Source organism: Oryza brachyantha, chromosome 3, assembly GCF_000231095.2.
Source record: "Oryza brachyantha chromosome 3, ObraRS2, whole genome shotgun sequence".
NCBI classification, from domain to species: Eukaryota; Viridiplantae; Streptophyta; class Magnoliopsida; order Poales; family Poaceae; genus Oryza; species Oryza brachyantha.
The window spans coordinates 12,075,867-12,102,522 of NC_023165.2; the positions used below are offsets into that span (position 1 = coordinate 12,075,867).

Sequence of the window (26,656 nt, forward strand, 5' to 3'; positions counted from 1 at the left end):
AAATTCTTATAAAATGTCTCTTCCCATACAAAGTTTTAGAGAAAATTTATCAAGAGATAGAAGGAAAAAATCCTTTCAAGTCTTTATCTCTCCTTAAATTTCCGTATCTCTCCTTAAATTTCTGTATTTTTCTTGTGATTCAATCAAACGGTCATTCATATATTTTTTCTGTGTTTTACCATTCTTTATTTTACACCTACTGTTCCTCTATTTTTTTTCATTCCTGCATTCAAAGGGCCCTAACTAAGGATTTAAGCAAGCTGAAACAAAGTATGTTAACTAAGGATTTTAAGCAATCAGCTAGGAAAAACCTCAGAAATAATCATAATAATTCTCCTGCAAAACAAGAATTAGTTGTACCAGTGATAGCCTGGTGGGTTCCATAGGAGTGATAGTCAGTCTGCGAGTAATCATGATTACAAAGCATCATTGGATTAAGACCCGAACAGAATCCACAGTGATCCTCTCACCATGCTCCTCAGGTACAATCAGGTGTGTTTAGAGAGAAAAATCAGTCGGCACAGACTTTGGTAGGTACAAAAGTACAATCAGTTGGATAGTCAAATCAAGGATTAACGCGATGCCATTGCGGATAACAGCAGGAAAAGGTGAGCAATAATGCAAAGAGGCAAGCTTAGAGCTACATATAGAACCCACGGGGTTCAGAACAAGGAGTCTGCATCATGAGGACGACATAAAATCTTCCGGCCTTGCAATGGATACTTCTTCAAACTCACTGTCATCTGATGAAAGAACAAACAATAGTCAGGTGTCTGCAAAGAAAAATGGACGAAGACTTGGTTATTGGTAATTTTAGATCTAGAAAATATGTTATCAAGCTAATCCTTTGCAAGGATTGGCTTAAACTTATGTATGAATTGATAACCGGTAAAATGGATTGCCGAGGCACATAAGATTAATGACATGAGTAAAGCAAAGTTATCCCCAGTAAACGTTGAAGCCACCAAGAAAAGGAATCTTAGAAAAACTATGTGTTTTTTTCCCAAAGTAAGATGGCAATATTTATTTCATGTACATAAATTCAGCCATGGTCAGTTTGTGTCTAGGAAGAACAGACAGAAAACCACAACTCATAAACAAAACAATGACGTGCATATGGTTACGTAAGTGTATATTATCATAAAAAGGTAAGGCAGTAATGCAGTCATAGTAGAAGAAAACCTTTTCTCAGTGTCAATGCAACAACAGCATCATTTTCAACCTGTAAGTAGATATAGAAATAATTAATGCTTTTGTGCAAAAGTATGTTTAGAAAAAATGTATTATTAGTGCAATACCTTCTGATCTGCCAATGTCTTTGAGTCATCCAAAACAACTTCAGTTGTGGCCAACAAGATCAGCTGCTGATTACCAGGAGGCTGATCAATTAGTGAATGCAACTTCTGTTTAATGCTTAAAATTGTCTCTGTTGGATCACATTGTATGAAGTAGGTCGTCTTGTTTCGCTTCACTCGAATATACATTGCCTGCATAGGGAAATATATCTCTTTGTTGTCAGTAAACAGACTTTCTAATAAGTAGTTCATCTGAATGTTTCTCTGACATCAATCCACCTCTATTACTCCAAGAAAGGAACTAGGTCCAGGTTTCCAGTTGTATTGTTTGGTGACAAGATGGGAACCTTAACGCAATGTTAACACATCCAAACTATCTTACATAAATCTTTGTTTCCTTAGGACAGAGGTTCCCAATAAATTGAACAGAACAAATGTAACAGTTAAAAGTAGTACAGGAACTAATTGTAAATATGCAATCTGTTGGCAATAGTACGACAAGAAAGCATAATTGATAGCATAACAGCATAACAGAGTAGGAAGTACATTTTGGTACTCCATAAAAAAGTACACCGTGGTATACAATGTATTCAGGTACTCTAAATTGCACAACAATCACAATTCAGCACCAGAAGGCACATTCATGAGAGATGTTAGTACAGTAGTGTAGGACTTGAGAGTATCTCATTGCCCCTATCAGGGTTCCTGTTACAGCCGGTTACCACTTCCACTGCAGTTACCACAGTAACCAGGGTCTCCACAGGGGCGGTAGTGGTAGGTGGCGGTTTGGCCCCTACAAAATTTGGCCCAATTCAAAAATGTTGGAAAAATTTGCAACAAAAAAATCCCTGTGGTACATATGGATTTATACTGCTGTTTGGTGAAGAGGTAACAAAAAAAATAATGTTTGTAGCATCAATTTATAGGTCAAAAGTGACTGGAGGGAGGAAAAATAAAAAAACAGTGGAGCCCGCACTGTTCATAGAGGGCCCAAGAAGGCCAATGGGGATTGGAAAGTAAAAGAAGCATGGTCCCCTGTACCCCAGCTTTCCCCCAACCAGACAGATGAAAGAAGGTGAGCACCCCCCACCCCCTGAGAGCACACTCTGCCACTGCCTACGCACCGTGCGCAGCTGAAACCATGCAGTTAGCGGCAGCTATCGCCTGCCTGAACCAGTAATTTCCGTAGGTGATGTTTCATTCAAGATTTTTGAAGGGATGTGATTTTAACATATCGAAAGAATAGGCTTAATAGTATCAATGTACAAATTGGTAATAGTTGAATGTATATTTTTGCAATAATCTGAATAGGTTAGTTTCAAATATGTTAACTTGTACTTATACCAATTTTAAGTGTAGATTTCTGACAGTAATAATATTAGTTTGAATAGGTCTGCATAAGTTGAATGTAGCAATTTGCAATAACATGAACACGTCAGTTTGAACCATGTAAATTCAAGGGTTCACTACGACACTCCATAATTATTTCTCAAGTAGTATAATTTGTAGCATTGTTTGTCACACCGTACTATGTAAAGTAGTTGTTCCTCCTTTCAGTTGGTAATTTTATAAACATATGTCCTTACATGAATGCATGGGCTAGATCGCAAATAGAGAAAGAGACCTTATGTGAGAACATGGAGAAGTAGCGGGTAATGGGTTCTGTTGCAACATTATCGCGAGAAAATGAGTTACGGTGGTGCCACTAGATTCAAGATGCACTTGGTCCATAGGGGGGTAGGTGTTAAATTTTGCATGCATGTGCCACTAGATGTACCAAATATATCATATTAGTTATTTCCTTTTTTTTAATAATTTTCGTTAAGAATGCGAATTTTTCCATTTTTATTCCCCTCAGAATGAACTGTTCATGGTTTTTTGCCTCAAGCCATGTGATTATCGCCCCAAACCGCACGGTTGTGGGGTCAAATCATGGAGTAACCGTGAAAGCCGTGGAGTTTGAATTCAAATGGCAGCTTTGGTAGGGAATACGGTAAGGGGAACCCTGTCCCCTATATGATGGACGTTTTGTTGAAAAAGGCAGACTGAGGAAGCAGAAACCATTTATGGGAAATAGCAGAAACTGCAAGTGTTGAAGTTATGTATTTTCAAGCAACAACATGTTTGGTACTCGAGTATTGTGGTATGAGAAGTTGAGAACTACATCTAGGAGTTGGGAAATATAGCGCATGATGTATCATAGCGTTGATTAAACTGTGCATAATTCGTAATTCCCATGCATGTCTTTCTGTCGAAATAAGAATAATGTTGCAGCATAAATGGTACAGAGTTTTGTATAAATTCAGGATTAGCGAAAAAATCACAATCACGAGATGCTGGCAAAATCTTTGCTATGAGCATTCTATTAACACACAATGAAAAACACAGATGCTACCGATCCATCTAGAAGTGTTAAATCTTGATGTGTTAATTCTTTTGAATTCCCAACAATTGCTTCAAAAAAAAAATATATTGCTTCAAAAAAAAATCCCAACAAAATGTAAAAAGAAATCAATATATGTACAAGAGCACATGATCATCACATGGTCACCTAGCTCGCAATAGCCCACGAGCACGCTGTCCCTAAAACCCAGGGTCGGATCTAATATGTTCAACTGAACCCCCAAACATTTTGGAACCAAAAAAAAAAGAATGTTATTAGTCTCCCTTGAGGTTATTAAGGCGAATTAAGCTCGATCCAGATGGCAACCTATCTAGGGTTCATGACGCAGATTCCAGAAGAGAAAAAGAGGGGAGAGAGAGAGAGAGAGAGAGAGGTGGATGGATGGATGCTCACCGGTAAGGATGCTCGCGGGAGATCGGCGCGGGCGGCGGGCGGAGCCGGGAGGAGAGGAATGGGCGGATGAGAGGGCCGCCCCAAGGGAGAGCACGCGCACGCGCACGCGGGCGGCTGTGGCGAAGGCGCTGGCTCCCTGCCGTGTACGGGAGAGAAGACGGAGAAAAGATTGGAGATTGCTGATCTGGTGGCGTTGAATAGTATAAAGGCTGGGGGCATTTTGGCCTTTTAGGTGGCATGAAAGTTTAAACTGTAATTAAAGTTAACTTAAAAAAATGTCCAAATAGTAAACGCGAGAGTTATGATTATAATGGTATTTTTGTAAGATAGCGGTGTAGCCGACAAATCCATAGGTCAAATATAATATAAATTTCTCAATACCAACAGAACGATAAAATATACTTGAGAAACATGATCTTCTCGCTCCTTTTGGGACACCACTTCTACTCTAATCTTTCTGGTTAATTAAGAATTTGAAAATACGATATAAATATATATAATATAAAGTGTAAGATGTAAAAATAATAATATAAGGTTTGACTCCTTTTTAGTAAATTTAGAAAACCACTCACATAACCATGTATTGTAGTTCTAAGATTTCACAAAACTCCACTCCTATATATGTTGAGCACACGTACATCAAGAATTTTCATCTTATAAAGTACATATGAAAATTTTAATTATTAACTTATTAATACAAATGTTGCCTTAATTCTTTCCTGTACATAATATTGTTCTACATATATTAAATTTACTTGATATTTAGATAATGGGGTTATATGAAACCCATTGGTAATAACATCTATGGTCACATGCCAATACTTGTGGTTTTTATGTAACTTCAACTATCAAATATATGGCTTTATGAACTCTACTCTAAATAATAAGGGTTAAGTATAACGCGTCCAATAAATGTTGGTATATAAGTGAAGTAGCATAAAAATAATCTATTTTAACTATTTCTTTATTTAATTCAAAGCAAAATGTTCCTTGGCTGAACATGCTAAGAGAAAAACAAAGAGAATGTTAGTCTCTAGCTATACATATGTGATAAATTGTTCACAACTATTATATGCTATACTCTTAGTTATCGATAGTCTACTAATATTATTAAAATTTTCATAATTTTTAACTCAAACTTATTTTTACCACCATGATGTGAAACTTAATATTTATCCTTGTATTTTTCTTTTTCTAATTTTCTTATCTTTTGTTATTTTTCGATAATGATATTGCTAACTTCAGTTACTAACTTTTGCACCTAAACACTAGCTCATGAGCCATATTCTATAGTGTGTATATTTTTACATGAGTCGGTGGCAATTATTGTACATATACATCCACATTAGTTGGCTAGTTTTTAGATTTTTTGAGATATCTTATAAACCTAATACAAAATGCTATAATAAGGTAATAATATCTTTTAATAAAATTACATCATATAAATAATCATATAAACTTTATAGATAAATTTGAGAGTGGAAATTGTTATAAATTCATTTTTGAAAAACAGGGTCAAATATACAAAGTAAAAAAAATGGGATTAAATACGTAGTTGACTCTTAAAATAGAGTCAGTTATGCAGTAAAAAAGGCAGTAGACAGTAGTAGTAGCAAATTTTATTTTATTGGATATTAGTACTCCAGTACCAACTGTACCAGATGAGAAAAGAGAGGAAAAAAGAATACCAGAAACAAAAGAATATGGGGGCATATTGGGTTGGCTCACAGGCTACAGCCCACGGGAGAGGGTGGTGGGCCTGCGAGCCCAATTAGACTACGGGACTGCAACGTCTGGAAGAGATATTTGCAAGCAATGAAAATGATAAGAACTAGAGAATTTTCAATATCTATTAACCAGAAAGGAGAAGTTTACCACTCCAGTGGTATTTAAAATTGTTGTTTTGAAATTTGATTACTGTTAGCCATGTTTTCCAATACGTCTTAAATATGTGATCTTATAATCACCCGCTCCATCCTAGGTGTAACTATCACCACCATAAAGACCAAGGAAAACCAAGGAAGAGCTATAATCACCCACTCACCCACTCGTTTAGATTACCTTGGTGCATGTATTGATGTTGAAGAATATGCTAGCTATAATCACCTATATATGTAGGGTGGTTGGATGTTTTGATATCGAAGAATATGCTAATTAATGCATGTTTGCATACATGTCTTATATTATAGGGAAAAAATGAGCTAGCTAATGCATGCTTGCATGCACGTCTTATATTATGGGGACAAAGAAAACATTATTCATACATTCTATTCTAAATTGGACTTTCAACTAAAATTTCTAAAAGTTTCTATGCAAATATTTTAACTCAAAAATACTAAAAAAAAGTATGCATGGTTCAAGGTCTTGAATCTAAAAAAATTATGCTTGACATAAAAAAAAACTACTCCCTCCGTCCCAAAATAAACCAACTTTTTACTTTTTACCTACAATTTTTGACTCTTCGTCTTATTCAATTTTTTTTGCAATTGGTATTTTTGTTTTTATTAGATGATAAATCATGAATAGTACTTTACGTGTGACTAATTTTTTTCTAATTTCCTAAAAAAATTTTAAATAAGATAGATGATCAAACATTGGACACGGAAACTGGGGAATTGGTTTTTTTTGACAGAGGGAGAGGGAGCACAGCACAAACATCTTACCCATGTTTTCACCTAGAAACATCGGATCATTCAAGAATCAAGACTGTCATATAGATCTTCGTGAATCCAGATCTTGGGCATGTCGGGCAGAGAGGTAGAATAAAATACAGAACGTGTCACTCATTTGCTTTCGAGTGTTTAGAATTGATCGAGTTTAGGCCGTGGAAAATATTAAATAGGAAGAAGTTATATTTAATATACATATAGCGTATATAAAAGATATATATATACTTAAAGTATAAGACAAATATTTTATTGTATTTTTTTAAGATTTTATTTTTTATCTCTAGATATTCTGTTGTACCCAGCTATATCTCTAACTGTAGAGATGACATCTGTAACACATCTTGCTATGGTATCGAAATTTAGATCGGAAGTGGTGCCTATATGTTTAAAAATAGATAAGCTCTAAACAGAAAAAAAATATAAACCGGGTTCCTAGTTTTTGTTAACACAATATTAACACATAATTCATATACACATGTGTATTAATATTTATAGGAACCGACATTCTAAATCTAGCTAATAGAGTTATGCAACCATGACTCTACTCTTGTACCTTTAGTGCTTTCCCATCTGAAGGGCTTGTTGATCAGAAGGAATATAGGCGCCGACAATGCTTTAGCTAACCCCAATGTCTTACTCTTACCGATACACTCTCTCCGTTTTTAATATATATTGGATGTCATTGTAAAATATACATTTAACCATTCATTTCATTCAAAATTTATATACACATACACAAAAATATAAGTCCCACTATGTTTATTAATAAAAAATCACAAGAAAGTTAAATAATAAGTATATATTTTTATAAGATGAATAATTAAATATATGTATAAAAGTTAACAATATAAAACATAACAAATCAACGGAATTATATACTCTATCTGTTTTAAAAAGATTTAAATCTTATCCCGTAATATAAATATTCTGATAGTATTCACAATATACTTATCCTATCAATCGGACAATATTCAAAATTCTTCTCATTTTATCCCCATATGCTCCCCTCCCTATTCATTTCTTTATTTATTAATGAGCACCATAATATTTTATTCATTGCCAAACATGCATTTGTGTGAGCAGGTTACCCTCATTACGGCTGACAGCGGGAATGAGGATAATCACGGATACTCCCTTCAATAAAAAATATATGTGATTAAGGCAACATGTAGTAAAACTTCTAATATTTGACAACCAAATATTTCGTAATTGATTAGTTTGCACGCAAAGCACATGATATACTATATTTTTTGTCGAAATATACTATTGTAATATGTAAACTTATTTAGTTTTATAAATTTATTTTTAGAAAAACTGGTTGTCAGAATTTTAAAAGTTTGACTAAATTTCATTCTAAAAATATATTTTTATCAGGTTAAGACCGTATAAATAGACTACTAGTATATGTATCGATATGAAGAAGCTCTTGTCGCGTACGTGTCGTCGATCGTCATCGCCACCCCCAACTGCTCCAGCATACTCCATGCACTTATATACTATTCCTGCATACTCCATGCACTTATATACTATTCCTGCTTCATTGTATTGTGTTTTGTGCCTCGTTATGTAGGAGGCCAACAACCACAAAAGACATGCATGCTCGAAAGGTGGCTAAGCCATACCCCTACTTCCCATAATATAGAAGATGTAAACCTAATGAACTGAACAAGAAAGAATTATAATTATATAATAAAATGTATGCATGTATGTAATGTGGTTGGAAGTTTTGATATTAAAAATATGCTAGTTAATACATGTTTACATGTACGCCTTATATTACGGGATAAAAAAAGTAGTTATGTTTTATATTATATGATGGAGGAAGTAGTGTACTACTCTAATTTTATAATACTTATCGTTTTGAATAAAACTAAGATTAATCCTTTAAAATTTTAAATATGAATAGCATTTTAAATATTTACTTAACACATAGAGACTAGGTATAGATTAGACTTGAAATATAATTTAATAAAATAATATATTCATTGATATTCTTATATATACATTAATGGAGAATAGTGGTCAAAGTTGGTTTTCTAGACCATATATTTATCTAAAATGGTGGGTATTATGAAACCAGATATATAGTATATATCGATCACCAAAAGGATATGTTTGTCCATCTTCGATTCTATTGTTCATTCCTTCATTAAAAAATATTTAAGATGGGATTTGGTTTAAACTTTAAAATTATTAATCATTATAAAAATTTTAGCCACCAATGATATGGTTTAGATTTGCCTAAAAAATATCATATAATGGACTTATTAGGTTTTGTAAACTTGTTTTAATACAAAATTAGTTATCAAAATCTTTTAAGTTTAACTGATCCTTGTACTTAAACATTAGATACTTATGTCAGGAGTAGAAAAGTATTTTCATCGCTCGGTTGGCTATACACCTCTTTCTAGCATGCCATCTATATAGTAATAAAAAAAATTAAATAAACATTAAAAAATAAATCAATATGAGATATATCACTTGAGAGATATGCAAGTTGAAATTCGACTTCTACAAGTTATAATATAAAACAAATTTAATTTAAAAGCGTGGATACTAATTTTAGATTAATTTGTTTTTATACAACTTGTAGAAGTCGTATTTGAATTTACATGTGTATTTTTTGATATATCTCATATTAATTTTATCTTATCAGTTTTTTTTAAAATAATAATAACTATTTAGATAATATGCAAGAAATGAGTGGATATCAAACTCAGCGGTGAAAATCCATCTCTAAATAGCTAAATGGGTGTGTGCGCATGTTACTATGTTAGGTTGGTGGAATATTATGAGATATATATATATGTCCAGATCCCCTGCAATACTACTCACTAATACATGGATTTCACATGCTACTAGAGTAAGGGTGCGTTCGTTTGGAGGAAAAAATGGGTTAGTTATCCGGCGCGGAAAACGTAGTAATATATTAGTACACTATTAATTAATTATTAATTATTAAAAAATATAAAATAGATTAATATGATTTTTTGAAACAACTTTTCTATATAAAATTTTTCCAGAAAATATATCATTTAGCAGTTCAGTAAACATGCGCGCGGAAAAAGAGGAGGACTAGATATCTAACCCTGGTGGCTAAACATGTCCAATACCGCAGAGGATACACCATTTGATCCCCCCGCGAAGACATGAATGAGTACCAAATGGGGTCGTTATATGCTTACCTATTAACATCATTCCATTGCGATATTCCATCGTTTGCTGATACATATCTCTATCTATCCATGAGACAGAGACGGCCGGCGACGGAGGACTTGGACCGTCCGTCTGACACATACATAAGCGGAGGCCGAGGAGGAGGATCGAGAGCGGAGTGGTTGGTTCGTTTCGCCCGGAGCAGTTGGCCGCCTCCCTCCTCCGGTTTTTGTTGGAGCGGTTGGCCTCGCTCCACTTTTTCTCCCGCCATATTTGTGCCCCATTCCTACGCCCCACCCCCCTCACCTGCCCTCTCTACTCCAACCCCGACTTCCCCATCCGATTCGATCAGAGGAGCGTTGCAGATCGATCGAGATGCCGCCGAGGACGTGGAGGCCCGTGCTGGCGTCGGCGACCAGGTGCTGCGCGGCGGAGGACGCCGTCGTGGTGGAGGCGGCGGCGGGGGGCGGGCTGGCGCGGTGCAGGCCCGCGCGCTCCGAGTTCTCCCGCCGCCTCGCCTCGTTCCGCAAGCTGTCGTCGATGACCAACAGCCCGGCGTCGTCGTCCGCCACGCCGGCGGGGGAGGATAGGGAGGAGGAGGTCGGGGCGGGCGGCCCGCTGCAGCTCTACTCCTTCAGCTTCTCCGAGCTGCGCGCCGTCACGCACGACTTCTCCAGCAGCTACCTGCTCGGGGAGGGCGGGTTCGGCGCCGTGCACAAGGGCTTCGTCGACGCTGGCATGAGGCCCGGCCTCCTGCCGCAGCCCGTCGCCGTCAAGCAGCTCGACATCGCCGGCCTCCAGGGCCACAGGGAGTGGCTGGTACGTGTATATATATGCATGTGGTTTCCTCTTCCCTCCCGGCGCCAATCTAGCGATGCTATACTTCCCTGTCTCTAGCTACTGCATGCACTGATCAGTTCGCCGGCGGTCGGCCATGTCGTCGCCTTACGTGTGCAGGCGGAAGTGATCTTCCTGGGGCAGTTCCGGCACCCGCACCTGGTGAAGCTGCTGGGCTACTGCTGCGAGGACGAGGAGCGCCTCCTCGTCTACGAGTTCATGCCGCGCGGCAGCCTCGAGAACCACCTCTTCAAGAGTAAGCATGCATGCATCTCCGGCGAGCCCCCCCCGGCCGGCCACCCAATCGATCGTTGAATCTGCAGGGATGATGATGATGATACCAATCACGCAATCTGTGCGTGCGTGCGTGCGTGCAGGGATATCGGCGACGCTGCCGTGGGGCACGCGGATCAAGATCGCCATCGGCGCCGCCAAGGGCCTCGCCTTCCTCCACGGCGCCTCAACTCCGGTCATCTACCGCGACTTCAAGGCCTCCAACATCCTCCTCGACTCGGTACGGGAGACGCACGGCTCAGCTCCATCCATTTTCGTCTTCCTCGCGCCACCGGCGGCGAGCCAATTAATCTGGTTGTTCCGTCGTGGTTGCAGGAGTTCACGGCGAAGCTGTCGGACTTCGGGCTGGCGAAGATGGGGCCGGAGGGTTCGGAGACGCACGTGACGACGCGGGTGATGGGCACCCACGGCTACGCGGCGCCGGAGTACGTGATGACGGGCCACCTCAACATCAAGAGCGACGTCTACAGCTTCGGCGTCGTGCTCCTCGAGCTCCTCACGGGCCGCCGCGCCATGGAGCACGTCCGGGGCAAGAGCCTCCACGCCGACCAGGTCATCAAGATCGTCGACTGGACCCGCCCTTACCTGGGCAGCAGCCGCCGCCTCCGCTGCATCATGGACCAGAGGCTCGCCGGTCACTACTCCGTCAAGGGCGCCCGCGCCGTCGCCCACCTCGCCGTGCAGTGCACCAGCCCGCAGCCGCGCGACCGGCCCCGCATGGCCGCCGTCGTCGAGGCGCTGGAGCGGCTGCAGGGGTTCAAGGACATGGCCGTCACCGTCGGCCTCTGGCCCACCAACACCCCCGTCGCCGGGAGGAACGCCATCTCCGCCAAGATCCGCGGGGATGTCAAGGGCGGCGGCTCCACCGGTGGCGGCGGCGCCTCCCGCCGGAGGAGCGCGTCCGCCAAGCTGCCCTGATCGATCTCGCCTTGGCCACGTACGTTCGTAGACTCGCCACGTCATCGAGTACGTATTTGTATGCGTGTATGTATATACGTTAGCTCTACTTCTGTACGATTTGCACGACCGATGTATTGTACGTGGTGATCATCGAGCTTGATTAAAATTTTCTTTTACCATATGGATTATGGATTATTGCGGAATTAATTTCACCAGAATACGTAGCTAGAGTTTTTAGTTTTATAGGCAGATCATGTATCGTGAAATATATTTTTCATTTTATTTTGAGGAAAAGACTGCAGGAGAGTCTCCTACCGTGTATATCATGAATTGTACTTTCATTTACCGATTAGCAAATCGGTTGTTTCGATATATCCGTTTTTTTTTAATTTTCCACTTTGAAGACTAAGTCTCAGTCTGGAATTTTTCATGATTCCACATATGATTTTCACAAAAAAAAAACTAGTTCAATTTTTGGAGCAAAAGAAATCAAGGCGTGTGGGATATGGATAGATGTCGAAATTTCGATGAAATTCGTGAACAAGACAAACGCATCAGTATCATCAGCTCACGACGAAGGCTTTTCCACTGGAAAAACATTTCGTTTTCTTTTGAGAAGATTTTTCCTCGGTATTTATCATTCAGTCGGTTATATTTTTCAAAAAAAAATTACAGCATAAATCAATATAACATATCCCTACACAAACCTATAAATTCAAATCCAATAAATTAAAATAATAAAAGAACTTCTCCTTTCTTCAACCTGTATATATATGTTGAACTTTGACGTGCATGTTTATGAGGTAATATTGTTTATCTATATTATAAAAAAAACTTTACACGACTACTTAGATGACACAAACATTAAAAGAGAATAATAACACAAAAGGACATCATTGGAGTAGGGTGAAAATCCCACCTCCTTTCAGTAGTGACAGTGCCCATTTCAGTGTTCAGACTTAAAAAGAGACATCAACCAATCGCCGAGCTATCCTCTAGAGATAGATAGAGATATCTATAGCAGGTTAGAAATTTCGATATACACTTTTATATCGGAGGACCGAAATTTACGCTTGAGTTTTTTTAAAAAAAAATGGATGAAAATTTTTAAATTCATATATATATATATTAAATTATTAATTCAAATAGCATAGATAGATCAGATCAGATGCATGGTGCTCGGACCGGACCTGACCTGGTCTCTATATCGTCACATAATTTTTCTTATACATGGACTCTTTATGGTCCGATCCTCTGTATCGTCAGATAATTTTTCTTACGCATGGACTCTTTATGGTCTAGTCCTCTGTATCGTTAGATAATTTTGCTTACGCATAAACTTTTTATTTTTATCTTTAATTCTAAAATTGTATGTTTTTTTATTAATGTGAGATTTTTCTAACCCATAAGAGTGGTATTTCTAGATGAACTCCTCACTCGATATTAACTATTTTTATTTTAATCCAAATGTCAGATTTTTGAAGTTTATTTATACATGGATTCTTTTTTTTACTTTTGTTTATATTCTAAATTTGTATTTCTAATTCCATTTTTTATTTTTTGATTAACGTGTGATTTTCTCTGTACATGAGTTATTTGTTTATTTAATATTTTTTCTGGTTATTTATGGGATATAAACTTATAAACCAATACATGATTGTATATGTTTCTAATCGTTGTCTCACGCGTTTTCAAAAATATTGATGTTTTCAAAAAGTCGCTTACCCGCTTTGGTAATAAAAATATTTATCTCTTACCGAAACCTTAAGGTAGCCACTCTTAATAGTGGAGAGGCAACACCCTGTAAACACAAAGAAGAACACGATTAGATAGCCAGTATCGATTCAAAACCGTTAATTTTTTTTATGTCCCTCATGTTTCGTAGTCCGATTCAAAACCGTTCCTTTTCTCTTACCGAAACATATCTTTTCTTTCCTTATTTGATTAAAAATATTGTTTTTTCTCTTGTTTTTCTTCGATTAATCTTAGAATTTTAGGCCGTGAGAGATGACGTGAAGATTCTTTTTCCTATTACTTTATATATATAATAGATTGATTTGTAACATTAAAATGAAAAAAAATCACTCGCGCAGACTGCGCGGCTAACTTCGTTGTGAAATTTTTATATAATATCAAATATAGTTTTATATTTTGTTGTAAAATATAAATATTAAAAGTGGTAATATAGTTTTAAACTTGGACCTAACTTAGATCAAACTTTTGCATTTGACGCTTCACGCAAAGTAAAACAGTGACTCATTTTATATTATCTTAATTACATAATAGATCTAAGAATAATAATACAATAGATCAAAGTTGTACAAAATTTATGGCATAATATCTCTTCTTCCCTCTATCTTCATATTAATATTGTCATCTTCTCTTCATATCTAATTATGTTCTTTTATATATCTTTCATATATATTACTTATTTTCATATATATATTACTTATTTGTGATTGTACATAACCTGTTTCAAATAACATATCGTTCACTTTTAACCATATACCTGATCTAACGGGTTCGATACAGAAAATAAGAGGAAAAATAGATTTTTAATCAGACAAGACAAGATTTGATCTTTTCTCTTTTTTCTCTTATTTTTCTTTGATTAATCTCATAATTTCGAGCCCATAAGAGACAACGTGGAGATTTCTTTTTTATTATAAATTTTAAGATTAATCAAAGGAAAATAAGAGGGAAAAGAAAATATAATGATTTTTAATCGGGCAATCAACAGAAAATAAGAGGAGATTCAAAAAAAAACAGAAAATAAGAGGGAAAAGTATTTTTTGAATCGGACGGGCAAGATTAGGACCTGATCTAACGGGTTCGATACGGAAATTAAGAGGAAAGATAGATTTTTGAATCCGACAAGACAAGATTTGATCTTTTTTTTTTTCTTATTTTTTTCGGATAGCCCATAAAAGATGATGTGAAGGCTCGTTTTTCTATTACTTTATATATATAATATATATAAATAGATTATTTCGGAAAATAATGCTATTATCGGAACCGACCAAAATTTCCGAAAGAACAAAGCTAGCTTTTGACGACGGCGCGCGCGCGGGAGCTTCGATTCGATGGATGGAACGGAAGGAGGCCGCCTATAGGAGAGCCAAGAGCTACGGGATGCATGCCGTTCACTCGCGACGGCGACCTCGCCGGCCGGCGGGCACTTATACAGCTAGCCGCGACGAGACATTCTCTCTCTCTCGCTCTCCCTACGGCCGCCGGCCGTCGATCGCCCGATCCAGCGGCGCGCCAACGGAGTCAAAGCAACAAGGTGCAGGATTAGATCTTTCGCCGGTTTTTCGTTGGGTCCCCGCGGCGGAGGCACGCGCCTCCGCGGCAGCAGAGCAGCTACCGGCCGGCGCCGGCCGCTGTCTGGTGGGCCCGCGCCGCACAGCGTGCACGGTGCCGTCCTCGCCTGGCTACCGGCGACAGCGAGAGAGGAGGAAGAAGAAGAAGAATGAGACCCGGCTGGGTGACGACAATTTTAGTATTTACCGAGTCGATCGATCGGGCGAAAGCATCTGCGCGGCATATTTCCATCTTGTTCGAGTATATTTCGCAAAATTACATATACCTGGGTGATTATAGTAAAATTATACATCTAAGTCACGTTATTGCAGTTCACAAAACTATTACTTTAGAAACATATTTATCTAGTATTCTCTCCATCTCCATTGCATATTATGATACTTTCTAATCTGATCTAGATTCATATATATGCTAATAAATTTAGACACATATATAAAACATATAAATTAATACAGAAAACCTTATAATATGGAATAGAAGGAATATATGCTTAAGTTATTCTATGTCAAAACTATATATATATATTTAGTGTTGTTTTTTTTCCACAAAACTGCAGATTTTATATGTGTTATTCCTACATCTATTATCATGGTAAAATTTTAAAATGTATAGTTTTATGATTTGTAATTTTTTGAAAAAGACAATACTAAATTTATTGTTTTTAAGATACCATGGCTTATAAATAAGTAGTTTCAGGATAATTTCATTTTTAAATATGTAGTGTTACTCGATCTTTAACTGTAAGTCACTTTAAATTTATATTAAGTTAAAATATATGTAAGATTATTGACATTGTATATTGTAACACAAAATAAATGTAATATAAAACTATACAAAACAGTGCATTCAATCGAATTAATTTTAATGCCGTGCATGTAAATTTGATCAATCTATTTTAAACCTCAAATAACTTATTTCTAATATTTAAAAGTGGAACTGCCCATCCTCATCCCCGCCCTAATGTCACGTAAAAATTATTGCTTTTGAAAAAAGAAAATCAAGCGGTTTGTCGACAAAAATCATGTTGTTATCTTTTCCCATCTCGTAGCCTATCATCAGTTGTATGATATGGGTTTGACACAATACATGAATATAATACTTGTGATATAAAACGTCAAATTACACACTTGACTTTTTTGGTTTGACACTGAACCATCCAACTTCAAACTTTGCAACCGGAGGCAAGGCGGTACTAATTTTACCAAAACATGTACAATAATTTAGTGAAATTTATTCCATGTATTTCTTTCTACTCTTCTTTTACCGTGTCTGGGGTCGCGATCCTGGGCAAGAGTCTCTTGACCCGATTTTTCCGATCCGTCCGATGGAGGCGTCCGTGGCTCCCTCGGCTGCACGTGTGCGGCCGAGCTGCACGTACGGTCAGTCATCTTTTGTCGTTTCGCTTCTGTTTATAAATTCCAATCGCTTATAAGTAAAATTTTATATTTTTAAATTTAAAGTTAATTTTAGTTTTTTTTATCAAAGTTTATATTTTAACAAAAATACGTATATAAATATTTTATCTATAAATTATTTTTAGTTATAAATACATCGTTTGGTTTTTCACTGCGAATTAATTGGCACGCGATACCAGTACCAGCCACGGGGTCAACCGGTCAAGGCACGATAAGATGTGAAATTGCGTTGCAGCGACTCCGATCGATTCCGCGACTCGAGAAATGTCCAAATAAATCTTTTTCTTGTCCGCTCTCTCAGTGTTTCACTGGAACAATCTTCTGTAGCGAATGCGACACTATTCTCTTTGCTCCATCCCCATCGTTAATTTTCCAGGTCAAACGCAGACCCCAACCCCAACACCTGCCAATTTTTCATGTTTTTCTTTGATAACTCTGAACAATTTCCTGGACTTTTGGGGGGCAAGCTTTCACATGCAGTGCATATTAAGCACGTGGGAGACATGAATCTAATCTATGCTCCTATAAACAATGACAATTATGGTGGCACATATGTGTGGGTGAATGTTAAACGGTATATTTGTAAAAGAGAAATAATTTATGAATAAATTTTTATATACGTGTTTTTAGCGAGCTAAACGCTAAGGACACGAGGCTAAAATAATAAACTATGATAGAAAAAACTCAAAACCAGTTCTAAATTTAAGTTTAAAAATTTAAATTTTGGTTTATATATATAAACAAAAGCGAAAAGACGAAGGTGCAACTCTTTTATATACTCCCTCCGTCTCATAATGTTACTGGCTAGCAATATTCTAAGACAGATGGAGTATTTTTGAACCAACTATTCCTCCATGTATGTTAATCTTAAAAAGTTGTCCTTTTATATTTAGATTTTTATCTTATTTCATCTCTAAAATGATTTTTTTCTAATCTTGCAAGCACATATCCAGAATCTGAGTTGTTATAAAAACAACATAATTGATCTTGTTCCTATATAACACAGGTATTTAGCTAGTCACCTTATAAAGAGTCCCACATCATCTCCAACCACAAATCATCACAAAAGGAGCAGACCAATATTTCCATGTCATTTTTTCTGAAATCCAACATGACAAGGCGCAATGGAACTGCACTTGTCTTAGTTACCATTCAAACAATCTTTGGTTAGTCAACACTGACTGAAGATTAATGTTAGCACAAACTACCCACGTTTCTGATCAAACTTAACTAAGCTCAATGCCGTCGTGGTGTGTAATGTACCAAACAGGCAAACATTATGCTTACTATTCCTAGCAACAAGCGGCCGGCAGCAGCCAAGAACAGCATCACGGTGACCAATGGAGGGAAAGACGGCAACCGGAGGCGGCTAAAAATGGTGCCCACGGCGGCATCTGCCTTTCTGAAGAAGAACTGTCACCACCAGGGGAGGACGAACGAACTGGCGCCATGACTTGACAGACCGAGCTTGATCTTGATGCAAACACACTGTGCACAGGAATGTAATGTACATGTTGATGTTGGAATTGGATGATCTCGGAGGATGAGCACCACCGGTGGCGCGCTCGCCTTTTCTTCACCATGGAGTTTTGTCGCCTGGTCCAGCGAGGATGATCTGAAAACCGGTCATGGAGGGAGAAGAAACATATATCTGAGGTGTTAAGACTGAGAGAATGGAATTCATGGCCATGTCAGTGTGGCAAGAAGGGTGTACATTGCAATCTATGGCGAATCGTCGTGTGAGCATGATTGCGGTGTTCCGTTCTCTCGTCGTTTCGAAGGCCAAGACCATGCTGAGGTCATTCCTGGGCCGCCAGAACATTGCCTGAGAGGCTGCTTCGCCGCCACCTCGGACACCACATAGCTGCAGTAGAACAGTTATGCTGTAAGGGGAAGGTACCATGTAACCATGGAAGAGAAGATATGTATGATGTTTCCTGCATGCACCCTACCTGCATTGATGAGGAATAGAATTCCTTGGCAACCACTGTCTTGCCTTTGGAAAGCCTCATCCGCAGTTTTCCAATATTGAGGACATGAACAGACTCCTTTGGCTGGTCAATTCCATTCAACTGAAGCACAACGACCTGCCATGACACAAATTATTTGTTAATTAAAGAAAACAGTAGTTCAGATAACCACATGATGATTTTAATGTCAAAGTACACTGCCCTAGAGAACCAAAATTATGTGCATCGGTGGTTTCAAATTCAAATATGTGTTGGTACCCAACCATCTCATTTCAAACTACAGCAGTGGATGACATGTTGATTGTTGAACACTACTGCATGCGTAGAGCAAAAAGCTTTGAAATCATCACAAATCATGCTGCTTATTTGGTAAAATGAACATGGACGTCAAACTCTAAATTGCAACCCTTACATCACACAAATCGTGAAAGGAAATGGCATAAAGTGGCAAAGGATAGTGATGGTATGATCATACATTGAACTCAGTTTCACGTTTCTTTACAAGTGTTTCTACATATTCCACCAATCCAGCATCTGCTAAGAACGCAAAAGCATGTTAGCCATGCAATAGTTAAGAAATGCAGAGAATTTCATCCAAAAGAAGTTTTCAGTTAAACAAACCAGGGTCTATTGGCCCAGCTGTCTTTGCTATAGCAATTTCACCACCAAAACTGATTTCAGCTTCCAAATACCGTCCAACGTCATGTGGTTCGGGAGCATATACTGATCTCGTGGCACCTAAAGAGGTGTAAGAACAAAAATGTCAGAAGTACTGACATCATGAACTATATATTTCACTAGGTTCAGGTTGTGGTTTCCCTTTTCATTTGCAATAGCTTATTAGTGCCAAAAGGAAAAAAAAATGAAAGAACTTATATTTCTAATTTACTGTGCAACTCTGTTTAGTGTGTAAGAAAGTAGAAACATATGTGCCCTTCTAAATAAAAAAAGAGGGACAGGTGTGGCCTCACTTTATACAACATGTGTGTGTGTGTGTGGTGTGTGTGTGTGTGTGTGTGTGTGTGTGTGAGAGAGAGAGAGAGAGAGAGAGAGAGAGAGATCCACCTGAAATAATCTCTTTGTTACTTTCTTTTGGGTGCACACGGAACCACTGGATTGAAATATTTGAGAAATCCATGGCAGCGCCGCTCTGAGCAACTATGCGTAGTATTGAGCCTAAGCATTGGAGACCCTCCAAATCAAACACAGGGATATCATTTCCTTGTGGTCTTTTGTGCAGTTCCAACTGGCAAAAAATATACTCATAATTAGTACTGTATATGCATTTTGTAATGGTCTGTTATAATGGTCTGACGATCCTGGTTTAGATAAATTACCATTTTGTAATGGCTGATCCAAGTAGCACCATAACTTTTTTAAACAGTGAGAGAAGATCCTATATACTTAATACTACCTCCATTCCAAAATATAAGCATTTCTATATTGTTTAGCATAGACTAAAGAGATGTCAAAATATTCTCTTTTAGTCATTTCAGTGATTATTTTTTTAATTTTGAATGGATTAGATTCATTTTCCAAGCATTTGATTGGTTGTGTAATCATATATATCTCAACTTACATTTGGGCCTTTCCCCCCACATTCTCCCTTTAGTAAATGTTGGCAGTGGGGTGGTGGCGGATTAACCACTCACCCCCACCATCTGTTTCTTTAGTAAATGTTCAACTTGCTTGCTTATTATTCTTGTAGCATTTTAAAACTTACAGAATAATGTGCCTGAAGCCCTGAATATCATGCCAAATGCATCTTTCCTTTTATAGTCATCAATTCAAGTACATTACACTCAAGACATTTCGCGCGCAGAGCAATGTATGCTGTATGGTTTCAATCTTGAATATAAATAAAGATATCTCAAGTTCTCAACCATATAAAACAGGTGCAAAATTGGAAATAATTGAAGCCAGCATTGGTGATGTATACCTCTTTCAAAAGATTAACACAATCCATGGACCTCTCAGCGAATGTTTTGCGCAAAATTTTGATCTCATTTTCCAGATCCATTGCCTAGAGAAGATACATGTGTCATGCATGATATAAACAAAATAGAGTTGGCACATTCCATTCAGTACACCGAAATACGTAAGAAGTTAAATCAATTATACCTTGCTGGGGTGATGAAGCATTTTGATTCTTCGTGCCTCTCTAACTTCTTTCTTTAGTTCCACCATATCCTTCCAAATAGCAAATAGATGTCACGTAAACGTTGTAGTGAATGATTGAAAACAAAGTAATGGACATACATGAAAGAGCATAAGAAAATGGAGGTAGTAAGGAATAGCTGGCGAGTAGATGTTAAGAGTTAGACTAAATGGACTTGCGGCTTTAGAAAGCTAATTGTAGCACAGGAGCAACAAATTAATGTGTATGCAGAAGTACAGAATGTGTGCATAACAATGCATGAAATAACTTATGTGTGCTTCATTCCATTCTGTACAGGTGCAAACAAATTAATAGGCCCTATGAATTGATTAAATGCTGTAATAAACAGTTTAGATAAGAACGATAATTTCAAATAAAAAGAAGGTAAAAAAACATCAAGAAAATAGGAACAAAGAACAATCATGGTGGACGCCATTGCCAGAAGTTGGAAGTAAAAACTCAGGCCATCTGTTAGCTTGTAGTAATGGATTTATGCAGTGAACTAATGAAAGCAGCATACTGCTAGATTATATTTACATACTTGCTTTCCAGTTGTTTTTGATATCTTTTCATGTTCCTGAAGTGCCTGTTGAACTCTTTGCACAGCAGACCTAGCACTTTCAATCTCTGTATGAGCACTTGCTCTTTCTTCTTCAACAATTCTTTTGGCATCTTCGGAAGCCTAAGAGCAAAGGGGAAAAAAGAAAAAAAACTGAGTGGACATTACAACCCGTAGGAGCATGGGCAATGATTGTATAGAGAGAAACATCTAAAACAGTACAATGTTTAAAAATGAGAGTGATGAAAATCAACATGTTCAAGTAAATAGATTCTGATACCTGAACTAATTACCTCATGTTTGTAAAATGCAATGCTGAAGTACTGCAAGCAAACAAATTGGAAAACAGAACGTACCAGCTTTAATGATTTCGCTAATTTTGTGACTTCTTCCTTTTGCTGGAGCAGCTCAGCTTCTCTTTTGGAGAGCTGAACAGCAAGAATATCCACCTACAAAATATTATTACTCTAATGAACTGCCAACATTTAGGAATGCACCTCCGCAGGTAACTGGATTTTTATCAATAATTAACAGTAAGAGAATTGAAAGAACTTCAAATTTTAAATTAGGCTCTGTGGAGTATAATATTTTGCAAAAAGATGCAGTTAAATGTAAATGCAGGTCAAAATGAAAGATAAACTTGAAGAGAAATATACTTTTATAGAATACAATGAAACCAACCATAGAAATAGAGTCCTCAAGTTCAGCCTTGGTTTTGCCTGTCACGCGGCCTCTCAGTGATTCTAACACAGTCTTTAGATTCTTCAGAAGGATGTCGCGTTCTAACAAAGCCACTTGTCTCCATTTAACCTGACGTTTTGAGGAAGTCAAACAGAAAGAATATCTTCAGTAGGCTTTCAGTTAGTCTTAAACTTCATTCGTCCTGGGTAGGTACGACAAAAGTAACACTATGTAATTGTATTACTTAAACTGAACAGTAAAGTCTGAACCTCATTAGACAACAAAGTGGCAGTATTGAGACCCTTCTCAAACTTCATTGCAAGCTCACGGACTGACAGACGCTGACGACGGTCAAGAATATCTGCAGTTTCCTTGGTAACAGTCTCCTTGACAGATGGCATTTCAGGGCCATCGGCTAGTTTGACTACTATACCATTCAAACCATTTTTGTAGGTAGGAAATTTAGCCCTTATGATGTTTGCTGGACGTAATGGCCCAGGCCGTAAAGTCTCACCCTTACCCCCATAATCAAGAGTTGCTGCCCGGGTCATCTGTATAATGAAAAACCTGCAATATTAGTTCCACAAAAAGAATTCATTGCACAATTCAATCCGCAACAATTACTGTATTAAATATATCATTGACAGCTTTTCCAGTAGTTAAGCATGCCCCCCCCCCCCCCAAAAAAAAAAAACGAAAATGGAATTCAAGAATGCAAAGCTGGAAACAGTTGGATCAGTAGCAAAATATGACATTGATTCCAGCACCTATAGACTATAGTCTACAGATGCGTGAAACATATGATAAACATCACATTATCATTATCATATCGTTGAAGTGACACAACCAAGAAACCAGAATCTCTTGAGAAAAAATAGGATTGAGCAGAGTGCAAACAAATTTTTGAACAACAAGCACCAAAAGTATTAAACAAAGGATAGAAAAATAACAAAAAGACTAGACCCCACAAATAATAAAAACATATTCATTACATACCAAGAAGTTTTTGGATCACAGATGATTGCAAGTGGTTGGAGAAATAATGCAGCAACAATACATAAAGTCTATAAAACTGACCTACTGAAACCATTCAAACCAATATTTTGCAAATTTTAATTTCATAAAGTCTTCAAGATTAACCTTTGACAATTGGTTTCTCATAAATATATTTTTAGCCGCTATAAAACAAATATTTTGCAAGCCATTTTGAGATATGAATATAATGGTACATTTTATACAATAAATATACTCTCAGTTTAAGAAATTGTTGATCAAAATCTATAAAATTGAGCTACTGAAACCATTCAAACGAAAACAGGCCTTCGAAAAAAAAATCAGCAGGGGCGTCAAAGTAGAACCAACTACTACTTTGAACATCACTTTCTCTTGAATTCTATAAAAAAAAGGACAGTTAAGGGGGGAGCCAGGAATGCAACTTTATCAGTGAACAATGAAAAGGGATTCCATCTTCCGCTTTACAGTTGGGAGTGGTCCATCCTTGTTGGTTAGGCAAACAGAGGGCTATGGAGGTGACTCAAGGTAGCAGCAGTACAGCATCTAATTCTAATTCTGGTTAATTGCACTAGAAGATAAGAACTTCCTCACAGTGCAAAGTAACAAACAAGGGTGGATTGGGTAAACTGCACAGTTCTGTTACCAGCTCAGTTTCGGGAGTCAAAACAAAATACCCAAGAACAAACTCTGCAGTTACTATTACTTACTCCTATTTAATTTGGAGGATAAAAATGAAATCTGGATTGAATCATATGCACTGTGGATGTCTGGAACTAAACAGTACTACTATATTACGACACAAAATGCAAGGTACTATTAGCATACAAACTGCACAACAACTGAAAACTTTACACGTATACCCATCACATTATTTCCTAGTAGCAGTAACCTACTTGAAGTTTTTTCAGTAAAGCAATTCTCTGTAAATTAGCACATGCAGTGGTGCATCCGATACTTATAGCAGCTCCCTTTCTATTATCCCCTGGCTGAGTAACCCACTGGCTATAAAAAAACACAAAGAAATTCTCTGTTAATTAGCAAGAATGAGGCTACGAAGGTTGCTTAGGAAAAAAAAACCATTGCAGCATCTACGGCTGTACTAAATTCAGGCGAAAGATAAGGCCGCATACATATATATCGTAGACCAAAGAACACTAAACAAATCGCAGAGTTGAGCTCACTCATTCTCGTCCTCCCAGTGCAAGCATTGCAAGCTCAGCAAAGGCCCCCATCACAAGATGATTAAACAATTGGAACTACAGCTGTATCACTCTCATCGGTTTGGAGGAAGCTACACCTACACACATGGAATACCATTCCATTTGCCTTTTTTTTTTTAATTTTGTTTTCCCACGGTTCCCTGTACTAACCGGCCAACTGCTCCATGCAAATGCAGCTTCTTCTTCCCACCAAAAACAACGAACCCCCAAGAACGGGGATTGGCGCAGAGCAGAATGTCCCAAGAACATGTCCGAACAGAATGCAAAAAGAGGAGGAGTGGAGGAACAGTCTTAAATCTCCGAAAAGATCCAAACTTTCCCCCCTCCCCGAACACAGAATCACCTCAAGAACACAACACCAAACTCAATAACTCAACCAGCCCAAAAGAAAACCAAAAAAAACAAAAGACCAAGAAGAGCAGAGACATCCAGGGCCAAGGACGAACCTCGCGACGCGGCTAGTAGCCGCCGCCACGAACCGGGGCTGGATCTCCTGATCTCGACGAACGCAATGGGGGACGAGCGAGCGAGCGAGCTCGAGACCGAATTCCCGCGTGGTTTGGGGATCTTGCGAGCAGCAGGGTCAGGTTCGTGTTCGCGGCGAGAGGAGGGAGGGAACGGGACGCTGCTGTTGTGCAGGTAGCTTTGGCTTCTCTTCTCTTGTCTCCCCTTCTCTCTCGCTGGGCTGGTGCCTGCCTCGTAGAGCAGGGTGGCAGCTTTGAATGGCCTTTTTCCCTTCTCTTAATGAAACGAGGGCATCATCTTTTTTTTCTTCTTCTTCTTCTTCTTTTTTTGCTTTTTTGCTAGGACCACGCAGCACAGCGTGCATCTTCTTTGTTGTTTCATGGCTGGGAAGGCAGCAGGACCATTTGCATAGGAGGAAAAAGAAGAGCTCGCCTTCTCACTTTGCTCACTGCTTCTCTTTCTTTGGTTTAGGTGGGCATAAGAATTACATGCATGTATATATTCTCACTTAGTTTTGGGGTACTTATAGTCTATATGAGAAAAACCAATTTTTGGGGTGTAGGTTTGTATAGATTTATTGCAAGAAGCTGGTTTTTTTTTTTGGGAACTTTAGCGACAATACATGATAGAAATGCAGTGTATTTTTATATAGCAGCATCGTATACATTAGATCGACTAAATTTTGCTGGTTTATTATTTGTTTTAGAAGAATATTTGCTGCACAAAAATAATGCTACATGGTTAATAAGATAGTGTAGGTTAACGCCGTTAAGTGATTTTGCGACAGTGGTATGCCATAATTTAAATTAGTATTAGCGCTTTTGTGGTACAACAAGATCATTTATGAAATTTATATTGTTATATTGTAATCTTTTCATTCTGTATTACCAATATGACTTTGTAATCATTTTTTATAAAGCTACTAATACTACTTTTAAATAACAGGCTAAAGGTTTGCTTACATTATAGTAACTTGATATTTTTCGATTTGTCTGCACGCATTCTAACCCGCGATCATATCTGTTTAAGATCCACGTGTAATATACATTATATTAACTTATTGTGTAGTTATCACTCAATTATACTCGATTGCATTTTAGTATTGACATGGATTAAAATAGAAGTCTAGCTCTAATATTATCTTCTTGATTTTGAGAATGATCCAAGATATTAGTAGAAGAGTAGTAACAAGTAACTAGAGATAATATCTTTTTTTTACCAGTGAAACCAACCTTATCAAAATTTTGTAATGGCAAACTGGTCTTACCGTAATTAAGCTAAAAAAAGTAATGAAGTGTGGTTTGGGTTCAAACACCAACAATTTTAGTGTATAATAATTTGTGGGCCGAAGATTGTATAATAATTACTAAATTTTAGTAGCGACTAGTTAGGGTGTGATACATTTAATTTATTTCAGTACCAAAATCTCTAAAATAATAAGACAACCTTAGTTCTCATCTATATGTCACTATTACTATCAACTTTTAACCATCAATCTAGAACTAACAATTATAAATATATTACCAAGACAACGCACTTATAATCAAATATCAAATGACTATTAAAAACCATAGAGATAGGTAGTGGGGACCGGCCTTCCTTGACCTTTATAAATTAGCACCATATTAGCGTATTTTTCATTTAGAAATTCAAAAAAAGTTAGAATCAAGTGACCCTCGATAACCTAAATTTTAGTAGTGTTTCTTCGATGAGCCAGTGGTTATATGCGTAAATGGTGTAGGGTGGAAAAATTAACTATTTGTCACTTTTATGAGTGTTAATCTCGTGTGCATATGACACGTGGAAATAAAGTTAAGGCCCACAAATAGTTAAATGCCCCGGGTGGGGGTAAATTGTTTGGGACGCGAAGGTGCGCTCCTCTTTGCGAAAGGTCCCGACCAA

General features: G+C 37.8%; 3 protein-coding genes across 5 annotated transcripts; 1 reads left to right on the forward strand and 2 right to left on the reverse strand.

Annotated features, from left to right (window-relative positions):
- Positions 1 to 401: 401 nt before the first annotated feature.
- LOC102719468 lies at positions 402 to 4,259 on the reverse strand. Of its 2 annotated transcripts, none has more exons than XM_006650046.3 (4): positions 4,093 to 4,259; positions 1,299 to 1,487; positions 1,183 to 1,222; positions 402 to 743 (listed from the first exon to the last, which is right to left on the reverse strand). In XM_006650046.3, exons 2-4 carry the CDS (start codon positions 1,482 to 1,484, stop codon positions 682 to 684), a joined length of 288 nt encoding a protein of 95 aa, XP_006650109.1. In that variant the 5' UTR covers positions 1,485 to 1,487; positions 4,093 to 4,259; the 3' UTR covers positions 402 to 681. The 2 variants fall into 2 exon arrangements, with proteins under 2 accessions (XP_006650109.1, XP_006650108.2); XM_006650045.3 differs by lacking the exon at positions 4,093 to 4,259 and adding an exon at positions 1,842 to 2,041.
- A 5,841-nt stretch (positions 4,260 to 10,100) lies between these two features.
- On the forward strand, positions 10,101 to 12,289 carry LOC102709728 (probable serine/threonine-protein kinase PBL15). The gene is made up of 4 exons (XM_040522037.1): positions 10,101 to 10,736; positions 10,875 to 11,010; positions 11,132 to 11,268; positions 11,364 to 12,289. The coding sequence occupies exons 1-4, from the start codon at positions 10,293 to 10,295 to the stop codon at positions 11,964 to 11,966; spliced, it is 1,320 nt and encodes a 439-aa protein (XP_040377971.1). The 5' UTR covers positions 10,101 to 10,292; the 3' UTR covers positions 11,967 to 12,289.
- Positions 12,290 to 17,747: 5,458 nt separating this feature from the next.
- On the reverse strand, positions 17,748 to 25,145 carry LOC102719937 (stomatal closure-related actin-binding protein 1-like). 2 transcript variants are annotated; one of them, XM_015835688.2, is made up of 13 exons: positions 24,736 to 25,145; positions 22,325 to 22,606; positions 22,056 to 22,184; positions 21,731 to 21,823; positions 21,357 to 21,497; positions 20,779 to 20,847; positions 20,597 to 20,680; positions 19,723 to 19,903; positions 19,279 to 19,395; positions 19,133 to 19,191; positions 18,640 to 18,774; positions 18,402 to 18,551; positions 17,748 to 18,302 (listed from the first exon to the last, which is right to left on the reverse strand). In XM_015835688.2, exons 2-13 carry the CDS (start codon positions 22,604 to 22,606, stop codon positions 18,264 to 18,266), a joined length of 1,479 nt encoding a protein of 492 aa, XP_015691174.1. In that variant the 5' UTR covers positions 24,736 to 25,145; the 3' UTR covers positions 17,748 to 18,263. The 2 variants fall into 2 exon arrangements, with proteins under 2 accessions (XP_015691174.1, XP_006650110.1); XM_006650047.3 differs by having other exon boundaries at positions 22,325 to 22,622.
- Between the last annotated feature and the right edge of the window lie 1,511 nt (positions 25,146 to 26,656).

Coding starts and splice junctions, on each gene's coding strand:
- LOC102719468 (XM_006650045.3), bottom strand. Junction 1,223..1,298: donor AGACATTGGCAGATCAGAAG/GTATTGCACTAA, acceptor ATCTACTTACAG/GTTGAAAATGATGCTGTTGT. Junction 744..1,182: donor TGCATTGACACTGAGAAAAG/GTTTTCTTCTAC, acceptor TTCTTTCATCAG/ATGACAGTGAGTTTGAAGAA.
- LOC102709728 (XM_040522037.1), top strand. CDS start 10,293: ATGCCGCCGAGGACGTGGAGGCCCGTGCTGGCGTCGGCGACCAGGTGC. Junction 10,737..10,874: donor AGGGCCACAGGGAGTGGCTG/GTACGTGTATAT, acceptor TTACGTGTGCAG/GCGGAAGTGATCTTCCTGGG. Junction 11,269..11,363: donor CCAACATCCTCCTCGACTCG/GTACGGGAGACG, acceptor TCGTGGTTGCAG/GAGTTCACGGCGAAGCTGTC.
- LOC102719937 (XM_015835688.2), bottom strand. CDS start 22,606: ATGACCCGGGCAGCAACTCTTGATTATGGGGGTAAGGGTGAGACTTTA. Junction 20,848..21,356: donor CAAAAACAACTGGAAAGCAA/GTATGTAAATAT, acceptor GCTATTTGGAAG/GATATGGTGGAACTAAAGAA. Junction 18,552..18,639: donor TCTATTCCTCATCAATGCAG/GTAGGGTGCATG, acceptor GTTCTACTGCAG/CTATGTGGTGTCCGAGGTGG.